This window comes from Podarcis cretensis (assembly GCF_951804945.1).
Source record: "Podarcis cretensis genome assembly, chromosome: 14".
Taxonomy (NCBI): Eukaryota; Metazoa; Chordata; class Lepidosauria; order Squamata; family Lacertidae; genus Podarcis; species Podarcis cretensis.
The window spans coordinates 33,450,523-33,464,764 of record NC_137183.1 but is presented as its reverse complement, the minus strand read 5'-3'; the positions used below and the strand labels follow the sequence as shown (position 1 = coordinate 33,464,764).

The 14,242-nt window shown below is 46.0% G+C and overlaps 1 protein-coding gene across 1 annotated transcript; it reads right to left on the bottom strand.

Annotated features, from left to right (window-relative positions):
- Nucleotides 1–230: 230 nt before the first annotated feature.
- SSTR5 (somatostatin receptor 5) lies at nucleotides 231–13,778 on the bottom strand. Its single transcript, XM_079953615.1, has 3 exons — nucleotides 13,366–13,778; nucleotides 11,554–12,195; nucleotides 231–5,120 (listed from the first exon to the last, which is right to left on the bottom strand). Exon 3 carries the CDS (start codon nucleotides 5,055–5,057, stop codon nucleotides 3,945–3,947), a length of 1,113 nt encoding a protein of 370 aa, XP_079809741.1. The 5' UTR covers nucleotides 5,058–5,120; nucleotides 11,554–12,195; nucleotides 13,366–13,778; the 3' UTR covers nucleotides 231–3,944.
- Nucleotides 13,779–14,242: the final 464 nt, after the last annotated feature.

Here is a 14,242-nt window from a genome sequence, read left to right as displayed (position 1 = left end):
CGGAAATGAATGGAAGTTTCAGTGACAAAAATGAATGGAGTAACTAGACTTTCTTTCCCCCCTTGCACACTGCTACAACCTTAATGCCTGTTAGTCCTCCCCTGCCTCCCTTTGGGATAAGAAGGCCAGAGATACCATGTTGATATTGCAGGGTTTCTGTGACTGAAGGAAGCGTACAAAGGTGGGGGAAGGAAGAAAATAAATAAATCCATGACCACTTTGCAAGAACATCATTTGACTCACATTTTAATATCTGAAAATAGTATTTAATTCTCAGCCATATTTTGGACAGCAAACCAGCACATGAATTCACAAAACCTTGCCAGGACAACACAATCATTCTCAGATGTAAAAACAGTGAGGTCACATTCAACAAACAGCTTCGTATGAAAGGTGAAATGTACAGAGTGAACCAAGAGCCCAGAGGATTTCCTGGGCTACTTCTGCGCAAATTCAGATCCTCACAAATAAGGTGTGACATGGGAAATTTGGAGATGGTTCATTTGCCTAGGTTAGTATTTGGCCCCTGGGGGGTTCCTTGGGAAGTAATGTGGCCCTCAGGGTGACAACACACACACACACACACACACACACACACACACACACACACACACACACAGTGCTTCCCAATTGTGGAGTTCCTTTGGAATAGATCCAAGGCTTTTACATTTTGATAGGTAGTGTTCAATGTTTGTCTTAAGCACAGACCTTTTGAAACTGATGGGCATGACTAATTTAGATGCATTCATTTTAATGGGTTATATATAACACAATCAAGTCTTAAGAAAAATTAGATTACCCTAATATAAACTGCAGCCCTAGAAAAAATTGCCGGGGGGGGGGGAGGAGGATGTGGTTGTCACCTTTCTCTTACCTGCATCTCTCCATAAAAATATAATGCATGACACACTTCCATCACACTTGACATTTCTTCCCCCTCCAAGAGCAGCAGACAGTGAGAGAAGTTGAAGCAGCGAAATGTTCGATGCAATGAGGATCTCATCTCCCATCTTCTTTTGCTAGATGTTACCAGGGAGACATAGAACAGAGATGGGGGTTGGTGGCACAACACCGCCGCCCGCCCCCATCACACCTCGTTTGGAGCTACCTTGTCTATTTATTCTTAAAGCATTTTGAAGGACATCGGGATGCTACAGCCTGACCCTTATTTACAGCAAATCTGGTTCCTGGCATTTCAAAACAGCAGCAGACGACACACACTTTCAGAAGCAAGAAAACAAGTGCTGAGAGATGACATGACTTTTTTTTAAAAAAGATAACACTGCAAAGGAACACATTATAGGGGTGTGCATTTAAAAATCCTCTTATCAACAAGGCAAGATTGCATTGGACCACATCAGGCTGTGCACTCTGGGCATGAGCGAGAAAAAGTTCGGCACTTCGGAGTACCAAGTTGTTAAGGACAGACCTTAGCAGATGCAGAATTAGCTGCAAAAAAAGAGCAAATTGCCACACTGACCACATCCACACCTTACGTTTAAAGTGCTTTGATATTACTTTAAGCAGCCGTGCCTTTCCCCAAAGAACCCCCAGAATTGTTGTTTGTTCAGGGTGCAGAGAGTTGTTAGGTGACCCTTTTCCTCCTCCCAGAACTACAATTCCCAGAGTGGTTTAACAACCCCCCTGCCCATATAACTCTGGGAACTGTAGTCCTGGGAAGGGAATACAAGTATCTCCTAAGAACTCTCAGCACTTTTGATGAATGACAGCTCCCAGTATTATTTGGGGGAAGCCAAGACTCTTAAAAGTGGCGTAATAATATTTTGAGTATATGGCTTGCATGTGACCACTTCCAGACCTTCTCCCTACACCTGTTCTTGTGCTTTTGAGGAGGGGAAGGGGAATCTGCCAGTTCCCAGAGCAAGATTCAGATAAAACATTCTCATTAGAGAACTCTGCCACAGAACCAGGACCGTAGGAAACTGGGCACTCTGACAGAACCCCGGAGGCTATACTGCAAGGAAATTGTGCCACCCTGCAGAATTGAAGGGACTCAAATTTTCCAGCGATGGATTCACCACACTAACCCCTCAGCCCTCACAAGCAGAGGCAGTAGCAAGCTTGAACTAATGCACCAGTCCAATGGTCAGAGCTTTACTCAGCATCAGTACCCCATCTATGGTCTGAATCAGGTCCCTGATATGTGTGCTAGGAAAGGTGAGGCAGTTGTGGCCAGGATGCTCCTGGGGCACCTGCTCCAAGGACCAGGTCCCAGTTCTGGCAGCCTGCAGGACAGCTTCTTCCTGCTCAGAAGTAGGCCTTCTGGCTCTTCATTAGACTTGCTGACACTATTGGACAGTGCCCCTGCTGGTCCATGCTTTAACTGCCACTTGCAGGAGCTGGTGCAATACTTGTTGATTCGTATTCCAGGCACCCTACTACCACTCACGGGTCTGCAGACTTGGTCAGACCACACCTGGAATACTGTGTCCCATTCTGGGCACCACAGTTTAAGAAGGATGTTGACAAGCTGGAACGTGTGCAGAGGAGGGCAACCAAGATGATCAAGGGTCTGGAAACTAAGCCTTGAAGGAGCTGGGTATGTTTAGCCTGGAAAAGAGGAGACTGAGAGAAGATATGATAGCCATCTTCAAATATCTTAAGGGCTGTCACATGGAGAAGGGAGCATGCTTGTTTTCTCTTGCTCTGGAGGGTAGGACTCGAACCAATGACTTCAAGTTACAAGAAAGGAGATTCCGACTAAACATTCAGAAAAACTTTCTGACAGTAAGAATTGTTTAACAGTGGAATGGACTCTTTTGGGAGGTTTTGGACTCTCCTTCCTTAGAGGTTTTGAAGCAGAGGTTGGGTGGCCATCTATCACGGATGCTTTAGCTGAGGTTTCTGCATTGCAGGGGTTGGACTAGATGACCCTTGGGTCCCTTCCAACTCTATGATTCTGGTTTGGCTTTAATTAATTTACTCCTCTCCCCAAATCACCACCCAAATTATCCCAACTAGCATTGGCGTGCAACGCTTAAAATCTGATTCCTAATTCAAATGGATTTCTAGTGGTGCTGATAATGGGTGTTGCTAGATTTAGGGAAAATGGCAGGGCAAAAACCCTTAGGAAAGCAGGACACAAAATGGAACATTTTTCTACATATTGGCTTTGCTCAGGTTTGTCGCTGAGGTGGATGGTGTTGCTTCTGCCCCTGCTGGAAGCAATCTGCAAAACAGCAGGCCACTAGAAGCATGTAAGTGAGATGTGAGAATGCTTTGTTTTACCAATAGTGGCTAGGTGGATTGTAGCATGCTCAACAGAGCTGTGGAAACATACCTGGGGACAGTGTCGCATGGTGTGTTAGGGTTGGCAGGATTTACAATGCATTCTATGTATCAATACTACAAATTTCCATCCATTTTATACCAGCTTAACTTATCCACAGAGAATCAAGTCTGTCCAATCCTGTTGTGGTTTCCGTTTATGGATTGCACTAGTCTATCTGTTGCCAACCTGGTGTCCTCCAGCTTCTTGGACTACAACTCCCATCAGCCCAAAGGGTAGAACATTGGGAACTGGCGTATGTCTCCCTTGCCCATGAAGCATGATGGAGATATATCTACCATGTTGGATGGGCTGGGGTGAGGTAGAGAGATCCAGGCCTTCTTACCCTTCCACCTATTTATGAAGCCAATGGTTGAGGTGGAGTAACAGCATTCCCCATTGAGAATCAAGCCTCCTGCTATCTGCATGCCCCACCCTCTTGATCTGCATAGCCCCACCCCTGTTTCCTGGCCTTGCTTGTGTGGTGTAATGTTGAAGAGGAGATCATTTCTGTGCAAGGCGGAAAGAAAGCAAATATTTGTACACCCTGGAAACAGGATTTGGCAAAGTCCATTCTTATCATGCCCATGGCATTTGCCACCACAATGTGCTCCAAGCAAGTTCCAGTTCTCTTGAAGGCAATGGAGGTCCCTTTCTACAGCTTGCTAGTCTGCATGTGCCCATTGGACTCCACACTTCTCTGGAGTAGCATCGCCTCCTGCAGGCGGCTGCTCTTCTCTTGCCGATGTTCAGTTGGGTCACCGTCTTCAATGCCATTTCCTTTGCGGAGGCACAGGACCTTCTGAAAGCTCTGCTTGAAGTTTTCGGAAAGAAATCCATACAGGATGGGGTTGGCACAGCTGTTGGCATAGGAGAGAACCACCACGAAACAGAAGATGCCAACCAAGACAGGCTCCTCCGGCAAGATGAAGATCAGGTTGATGATGTTGACAATGTAGAAGGGAAGCCAACAGAAAACAAAAACAACCACAATGATGACCACCATCTTGGTCACTTTCCTTTCCGACCTTCGGCGCCTTGTAGAGCCTACTCGGATTCCCGAGGACTTGACTTTGATGATGATCAGCAGGTAGCAGAGGCAGATCACCAGCAGAGGTCCAAAGAACCCCAAGACGGAGGTGTAAATGATGAACACCGCAGACCAGATCTGCACCGGGTCAGGCCAGCTCATGTTGCAGGTGTCAAAGGTTTCCTGGACATCAGCGAATATGATCATTGGGAGCACCACTAGGAAGGAGAAAGTCCAGACTGCCAGGCTGATCAGCCTGGCGAACCTTGGGTGACGCCACTTGGTAGACTTGATGGGGTGAACCACAGCAAGGTAGCGGTCCAGACTCATGACTGTCAAGCAAAAGATACTGGTGAATTGGTTGATGCCATCAAAAGCTGTCACTAGCCTGCACATGAAAGTCCCAAATGGCCAGTAGGAGATAGCATTCTGGGTAGCCAGGAATGGCAAGCCGAGCATGAAGAGTACGTCAGCGATTGCCAAGTTTAAAATGTAAATGTTGGTGACAGTTTTCATCTTGGCATAACGCAGGACCACATAAATGACCAAGGTGTTCCCACTCAGCCCAACGGCACAAACCATGAGGTAAATGATTGGAATGAGCACAGAGCGGATGCTGGTAGGAATGGAAAACCCTCCGACAGTCGTGTTGCTTGTTGTGTTAGCCATAAAGGAGAAGTTATCATCTGGAGGGATGGCTTCTTTGAGGAAAGCGGTGGAGAAGTACAAAGGATCCATGCTCCTTGTCTCAATGTGGTTTCTTAAGAATGATGAAGCCTAGTGTCCCTCAGCATTTTCATCCTGGGGGAGAGAAAAACGAACAGAAACACGAAAAGAAAAGATTATTGGTGGGCATGTTCAGAAATCTCTCCTGTTTAAAATGTATGAAACAGCTGCCTTGCACATTCTGCTGTAATGCACCAAAATAATTAGCTACCCTGGCTGGCAATTATTTAGGAATTAAGCAGATGTTTTGTTTTCTCCCATCAACCTTCTCCTGCAAATAAAAATGAATATGGGAGCTGTGAACAAAATGAGCTCACCATAATAGCCTTGGATGCTACTGGATCATTCTCTCAAAGGAAAAGAGAAGGCTGCCTCATACCGTGTCAAGCCATCGAGCTCAGTATTGTCCACACTGGCTGGCAGTGGCTCCTCACCCAGCCTTACCTGGAGATGCCAGGGACTGAACATGGGACCTTCTGCATGCAAAGAAGGTGCTCCACCCCTGAGCTGTGCCCCCTTCCCCCACAGGAAACTGAGTCAGAACCTTGGTCTATCCAGCTCAGTACCAGACTCAGGCAGCTTCCTGTTCCAACAACTCACCAGACCTGATCCCAGTCTTCACCCTCAGGGTTTGGAACATAGGAAGCTGCCTTATACCAAGTCAGAGCAATGGTCCATCTTCGTATTGTCTATGCTGACTGGAAGCATCTCTCTGGGGTTTCAGGCAGGGGTCCCTCCCAGCATGCATCTGATCTACAGTCCTTCTCCCAGGAGACATAAAATGCTACACCACTGAAGGAAGAATGTAGACATGGAAGGAAGAATGTTATCGCTGCAAAGAATTCAGGGGCAGTAAATGGGGAGAACCTCTGTATCTATGCACATTTTAGTTATTTATATTGACCATGTGTTGATCCATAAACTTCCAAGGCTATTAGGGTGAGCCAACAGTTAGTGCTTGAACTGACTAGAGGGGTGGCACCCTAGACCTAATCTTGAGAGGCACCCAAGATCTGGTGCGAGATATAAATGTGGGTAAGCCAATTGGGAACAGTGGTCATAGCACTATTAAATTAAATATACATGGAAATGGCCAGTTGCCAAGGAAAGCGCACATGGTCACATTTGGTTTTTAAAAGGGGAACTTCCTCAGAATGAGAAGATTGATAAAAAGGAAGTTGGAAGGCAGAATCAAAAGGTTCAAATCACTCCAAAATGCTTGAGAGTTGTTTAAAAACACAGTATTAGACAATCAACTGGAGTGTATATGGCAGATCAGGAAAGGTGAGCGTGAAGATGACACCAACACGGTTACTGAGCAGAGTCAAAGAAGCTATTAGAGGTGAGAAGACTTCCCTCAAAAAACCGAAGTCTTGTCCAAATGAACAGAACGAAAAAGAACGCGAAAACATTGGCAAAGAGAAAGAAAGAAATTGTAGGCAGACAGTAAGGGGTGCTAAAAAAGAATGTGAGGAACACATTGCTGAAAACATTAAGACAATAAACAAGATGTTCTTTAAATATATTAGTAGCAGGAAACTGTCTAGGGAGGTGATTGGACTCTTGGATGACAAGGGGGTCAAATGGGTGCTAAAGGAGGATAAGGAGATTGTGGAGAAACTGAATGAACTACCATATTTGCATCTGCCTTCACAATGGAAGATATTGGGCAGATCTCAGTGCCTTTTCAGAAGGTGAGCCTGGGGAAATAAGCCAAACAGTGGTGATGAGAGATGAAGTTCTAGGCTTAATAGAAAACTAAAAACTGACAAATCACCGGCCCAGATGGCATCCTCCCGAGAGTTCTCAGCGAACTCAAATGCGAAACTGGTGATCTTCTAACAAAAATATGTAACTTGTCCTTCAGATCAGCCTACATACCTAAGGACTTTAAAGTAGCCAATGTAACACCCATTTTATAACAGCTTGTGCAAGTTCACATTGTTGCAAGACACCTATAACGATAGGTTTCTACTCATCTTCAGTGAGCTGTGTGCCAGTGAGTTTGCCGCTCTCTCTTTAAAACTCTTCCCTTTCTGTAACTCTTAATCTATTAAAAGTTAAAACATTTTTGACCCATGGATGTCTTAATCAGCTCCCTGCTGTGCTCATACTTTCAGGAACAACCATAGGGATTAGAAATTTACTTTATCAGAAGCGCAGAAAATGAGGTTCTAAGAATTAGGGATGGGGGATAAATTCAATTCTATTTGCATTTTAGAATGAACCTATGTAATTCGCACTTTCTTGAACCAATACACAAACCAAACCAAAATACACAGCCATCCTTTGCCAGACTTTTTTTGCAATGCATTTCTTCAGATAAGTAATGTGCAGAAAGATGAATGTATACTAGAGTAAAATGTGCATTGAAATGCATATATTAGCAAAAAATAGCATTAGTATTATAGAAGAGGAACATGCTTTACAACAACGTGCATATTAGGCAAAATTGCATACACAAATGTGTGTATTAGAAGAAATTCATGCTATTTTTAATGAATTTTCATGAGGATTATTATTATTTATTTAAGAAAACATGAACAAATGTAAAAATGTGGAGAACTATACTTTCAGACTGGGAAAAATTAGAAACTGAGAGCAACTCAAACTGACAGATTCACCCCTCCCTACACAGGGTGCTGAATCCTACCTCTTCCCTCACATTCTTTGCTTTTTCTGGGCTCTGGTGGAATCGCTGAGGTCTAGTAGGTTATTCCCTTTGATATTTTAATCCATCAGATCCTCCTTAGACTCAGAGCAATTTATAACTGCAGTTCTTTATGATTGGTATTACATGTTATTTTTACATGCATAATTTTGAGTTAAAAATAATTCTTCCTGGAGTTGAATACTCAAGCAAAAAAAAAAAGTGTGTGTGTGTGTGTGCGCGCGCGTGCGCGTGCCATTTAACCTGCCCTATCTCCTGTCTTCTGCCTTTTTAGTCATAAGAAAAATGGATGAAGTTGAAGCAGCCACTTAATTTGGTTGCAAACAGGCTGGGCTGATAAGGTTTCAAATTCCAATCCCAAGGACAAAGCAACAAATAAAAAATTATTCTCCCTCTAGAAAATATAGCCCTGGCTGTAAAGGAAGTCTCTGTCTAAAGTGTAATCCAGTGTTCTCAGGGCTCCTAAATGGCAGAGAACAAGAATCTAGAATTGTAGAACTGGAAGGGACCCACAGGGTCATCTAGTTCACCACTGCATTGCCCGAATTATACCTATGATGCAGTACCTAAAGATGATGCAGCCACGGCCACAGAGAAGGGCTCCTGGAGTTACAGTGGCTAATGGTCAAGACACAGCCCAAGAAGGATATTCCAATGGGTTCTCTTGGGTTGTTTGCTTGCTGGGTTTTACACTAAAGCAATTATTTCCTCCACACCATTCCCATGAATCAAATGGCCATAGGTGCCAACTCCCTAGGGCCCTGGGTACCTGAGCACCCACAAAATTCCCCATGAAGGGGCTGGGCACCCACAAATTTTGTTGCCAGGACTGCATGGCACCCACGGCCCCGGGCACTCAAGGTCATGGGGCCAAGCTGGCACTCCTGTCGCCACCTCACCTTAGCCCTGGAGTAGTGGCAGTGGTGGTTTGTGCCTCTTGGGACTGGTGGTAGGCAGAGAGCCCAAAGAGTTGATGGCACCAGCGCCAATGACAGAGGCAACAAACAATGGTTTTGCTCCCATCCACTTCCATGCTGAGTTCTTCAAGGGGCCACACTGAGGCAGAGGCAGTGCAGGAAATTGACAGGCAGTGCTACCTCTGGAATGGGTTGCCAGGTTGCAAAAGGTTCTTGAGCTTTTTTTAAGGAAGACCCCAAAATAGGGACAGACTGAGGCCCTATGAACCAGCCTCCACTGAGTCACCATCTCCAAACAGTCCCTTAAGCAGCTTACAGATGGAAACAAGATACCAAAGACTTCAGTATTAAACAAAACATTAAAAGTTCATTTAAAGTAGGGCATGAGGGGGTGCTGTGGCCCTCCAGATGTCACTGAACTACAACTCCCATCATCCACTGCCCTTTGAACAAGCTGGCTTTGGAGGTTTGGAGACCAAAAACATCTGAAAAGCTGGAGGTTCAATGCCAGTGATTTAAAGCATCAGAGGAAATCAAAATATTTAGTAGCTTAAGAACTGAGATGTAAGCTAGTAGAAAAGCAGTCTGACTCACCAGCTTAGGGGAAAGCAAAACACATTCAGGATTTGTGTTTATTGATAATGATAATGATTCCATTAATTACCCGTCCTTCACTGTCAGGTCCCAGGATGGGTTATAATCATTTAAAACATTTTAAAGGTCTTAACAGATCTTCTGAGGAATAAAAGCAAGAAGGGGTCTCATTTGTTTCCTGGTGGAGGGAGTTCTGCCTGATGGGAGCCACCACAGAAAAAAATATTGTCATCATCACTGCCGACCTAATTTCACTGCAGATCCAGCCAATTCTTTCCGACTTTCAAATGCCTCTGTGGGGATTATTCAAGTTCTAGTCATCAATTCTATTGAATGAACACATGCATTTCTCTTGCAAACTACAGATTCATATTTTAAAATGTGCTAAAAGCAGGTCCACTTTAAAAGAAACAGAAAGCAGCCTTCATCATCCCCTAAATTTTGTCTTTATGTCCACTTATTTCTCCATCAGAAGGAAAGTCACCTCAAGGTATACAGGCAAGATCTTTTAATGAAACTTATTTAGCCCTTAATACTCTTCATCTGTCCCATCACAATCTCTGGTGGAGAAAGAATGGATCTTTCTCGCTGTTTCAATGCAGGCTCAGTTCACAGACGGGGAAATGGCATATTGCATTAATAATTCTGAATACTGGATGCTTATTCTGGTTTAATTAACATGATGTATGCATGCTTGTTCCACACTGCACAGAAAGGGGCCTCATTCACACATCTGAGTATATGGAAAGGCAGTCTGAAAGCATTTCATTTTGTTTTTAAAAATTGCATGTTAGGGACATAGGGAGCTGCCTTACTGCCTTACAGTCAGACCATTGGTCCATTGACGACATCATGCTGAATCTGACTGATACTTCACCTAGTTCAGCACTGACTGCTTTATGCTAAGCCAGACTATTGGTCTATCTAGCTCAGCATTGTCTACACTGAATGGCAGTGGCTCTCCAGGGTTTGGGGCAGAAGACATTCTCAGCCCTTTCTGGAGTTGCTGGGGATTGAACTTGGGACCTTCTACATGCAAAGCAGTTGTTTTAACCACTGAGCTACTGCTGCCTTTTCCTATCACTCAGTGACAGAAACACCAAGAGGGTGGCTTGCAATCCTGAGTGGGTCACTTGCAAGTCACAAACAGAATTTCATCTCCGGAGCAAAAAGCTGCCCAGCAAAATCAGTTCAAATGCTCAGTCGCTAGTTCCCAAATGTACATGAAATGACATGTGATATCTGTGTATGTGCAAGCCAGCTGATATGCACCCAGTGCTCATTGGACTGCTTCACACCTGCACTTCTACTGCTTTGAAGGTGACTGGGATCATGCACTGACCTGCATGTGTGAAATGCACCATCGCAGGTCAGCCTCCCCACCCCTGCCAGATCTTTTCTTATTATTATTATTACTTATTGGATTTATATATCGCCCTATACCCAGTGGTTCTTCTGATCACAATCTTCCAATCATAGAAACAGAGAATCATAAAATTGGAAGGGACCCTGGGGATCATCCAGGCCCACCCTTCAATGCAGGAATGTGCAGCTATCCCTTATGGGGGTTGATCCTGCAACCGTAGCATTATCACCTCCATGATCTAGCCAACTGAGCTACCTAGCTTTGCATGACAGTCAAGTGTGGACCTTTTCGCACATTCAGTTGCCAGATAATGGGGGTTCAGGAATCAAGTGGTGGGCAGGCATGTGTGAATCAGCCCAAGCCTTCCCTTTTCCCTACACAATGGTCATTTCAGTGTAAGAGGAAGTGGACTAACTCACACACAAATGTGTGACAAATGATGGGAAGTCCATGCTTGCAACTTCCTTCTGCGTACACCAATAATAATAATAATAATAATAATAATAATAATAATAATGCTAAATAATAATAAATAATAAATAAATATTTAATATCATTAATATTTAATGGCATTTAATACTATTAATAATATTATCAATAATACAAATGTATTTTATTAATTGGTGATGATAATGACATGTTGGTTGCCCACAAACACACAAACACACAAAAAGTGACCTCCAATGCCAGAAAATTGATCCTCTTGAATTAAGCAGCCACGAATTGTTCAAAAACCTTGAGATTGTTCCAAGGATTGACTCATTCTGCACACCCCCAGAAGAGTGTGTCCATGTTAATCTGCTCTTGCCAAAGCCACAAAAGAGTCTGGTGGCTCCTCGGTGGAGGGGCTCTAGCCCAGTCCCCCAAAGCTTTTGCCACAATGCCTTCCCGCTAGACTTGAAGTCTCTCGCTTCTACCCACCTCTCCGCCCTCCTTCCAACCATATGTTTGTTGCTTTACCTGGCTTGGCTTGGTCTCTCTCCGCCCCACTTCCAAGGACCGTCCTGCTCCAAGCTTGCCCTCCAACTTTCCTCAAAATCCAGGTCCAGCCAGCCTCCCTCCTGCTGTCTCCTCCGGTCGGATTGTCCTGCTGATGGTCGCCAAACGCAGCTGCTTCTCTCTAGGACAATGTCCTTCTGGGACAGGCGTCGTCTTTTCCTTGACCCCACCACAGCAGCAAAATTCTGTCTCTGAAGCCGGCAGGCTCCTGGCTCCGGAAAGCCAAACCCTCGCTCTCCCTGCTCAAGCGCCTCACTAAATAAATATCCAGCGCCAGGTCTCTAAGTAGCACAGTCGACGGCGGGGGAAGGAGGTGGGACGCGGGGGAAGGGGATTTGCCTGTTGCGCTTTATAGGCTGCGGCCAGCGGGTTGCAGTACCCCCTGCAGACAACGGACCTGCCTTGCAAGGAGGGCGGGGAAACATCTCGCCCGAGGGCTCCAGGGAGCTCCTTTGAAAAGAGGGGGGAAAGAAAGCAGACGCTTGAAAGTTGCGCGTGGGTTGGATTTCGGAAGGCGGCCGTTTCTTAGTACCTTAGTACCTTTGGCGCGCCGAAGTACGAAAGAGCTGCAGTCATGTCACTTTATGGCTTGCACCATAAGCGCTAACAACAACAACAACAACAACAACAACAACAACAACAACAACAACAACAAACAACAACAACAACAACTTATTTATATCCCGCCCATCTGGCTGAGTTTCCCCAGCCACTCTGGGCGGCTCCCAATCAAATGTTAAAAACAGTACAGCATTAAATATTAAAAACTTCCCTAAACAGGGCTGCCTTCAGATGTCTTTTAAAGATAGGATAGCTACTTATTTCCTTCACATCTGAAGGGAGGGTGTTCCACAGGGTGGGCGCCACTACCGAGAAGGCCCTCTGTCTGGCGCTGGAAGCTTTGCAGGGTAACAACATCGCAGAAACCAAAAGGTAGGACTCTGCTCCGAAAATGTTACAGGCGAAATGCTCTGCGACGGCTAGGATCCAAAACGCAGGACACAAGACGAGCCTGCTGGATCAGGCCAATTGCCCATCATAGTCCAGCATCCTGTTCTCACAGTGGCCAACCAAAGGAAATCCGCAAGCAGCACTCAAGCACAAGAGCACCCTCCCCTTCTGTGGTTTCCGGCAACAGGGGTACAGAAGTCTCCGACTGTAGAGGAAGAGTAGTCATCGTGGCTAGTCGCCACTGGCAGCCCTCTCCTCCGTGAATTGGTCCAGTCCTCTTTTAGAGCCATCCAAGTTGTTGGGCATCGCTGCCTCCTGCGGGAGCGAGTTCCATGGTTAAACTATGCGGTGCGCAAGCTTTCGGGTTGCGCAGAGCTCCTTCACAGGAGCAAGGGACGTGGGGGAAGCGAGGGATTTTAGCAGAGCTGAACAGCCAGAGGTCGTGCCCATATTTCTTCCCTTCCTCGCTTCCCTCCTGCCCCCATCGCCTATGTATACATATAAAAATAAACCAGCCGTAACATTAAAGCGTCAGTGAGAAGCGTCTCCAGGGCAGTCCGATAATAAGGGAGATGCGCAAAGTGGTGAACGCAACAATTGGAGAAGAAAAGGCAACAGGCAAGAATGCACACAACACACACACACACACACACACACACACACACACAGAGAGAGAGAGAGAGAGAGAGAGAGAGAGAGAGAGAGAGAGAGAGATTGGCTTCCGTTTGACTCATTCAGTCTCTTTTCCTTCACTCCCATTTAGGAGTGAGGAGTCTTTTTCCAGCCAGCCCGGAATGCTAGTTCCAAGCCGAGACGCCTTACCTCGTCAATTTCAAGTGGCGTCTTGTCTATTTCATCCATGCCCTTCGTTTGCCAAGGCTACTTTGCATCAAGCCTCTGGCTGGGCGCCTGAAGGAATGGGGTTGGTGATGTGAGGTGGGGGGGGGAGTCTCCTGAGGGGTGGGGGATGCTGCCCCCCTCGCCCTGTAAAGCGGATTTCCCGAAGTGTCTCCTTTGCGCACTAATTCGTATTCTTTGCTCTACGAAAGAACTGGGATTTAGGGGCGCGTTTGCGCGGAATCCACCCCTCCCGCAAACTGCAAAAGGTTGCCCGCACGGCTCCCCCCCCCCTCACTTCTGCTTGGTAAACAGCCCGCTTCCTTTTTCTAAGCCCCGGGGAAAGAAACTTGCCCCCAAGAGCCTCTCCTCCTGTTCCCGGTGTGATCTTGGGCGCCGAGGTGGAAAGAGCCCAGAGCCGGAGGAACAGGTGGGCACGTCTGGGGCGTCTCTATCCAAAGCGCGGGCGGTGCTCGGTTGGGAAAGGTTGCAGACGCTTCCCAAAAGAGCACGAGAGAGAGAAAGATCAAAAGGAACCCGCCGCGCTCTGCAGCCGTGCGCCCGTATCATGGTGCGCGCAATTTCCTCATGTGGAGTCGGGGGAAGAACCCCATAATTGCTCTTTTGTCGAACGTCGCCAAAATATAGCTGTCGGAGCGATATTTTCGAATGTGGCAGCTTTGATTCCTGCGGGGAACAAGTGCAAGCTTTATGATTACACAGCACCCTTCGTCGGGCAGCCCCTTCCCCTCCCCCGTTCTTAAGCTGCTGAAGTTACCAGAAAGTTGGCTTTCACAGTGGATGATGGCCTTCTGCTGCTATTAGGGGTTGGAGTGGCTTTGTGTGTTTTCTATGAACTGCG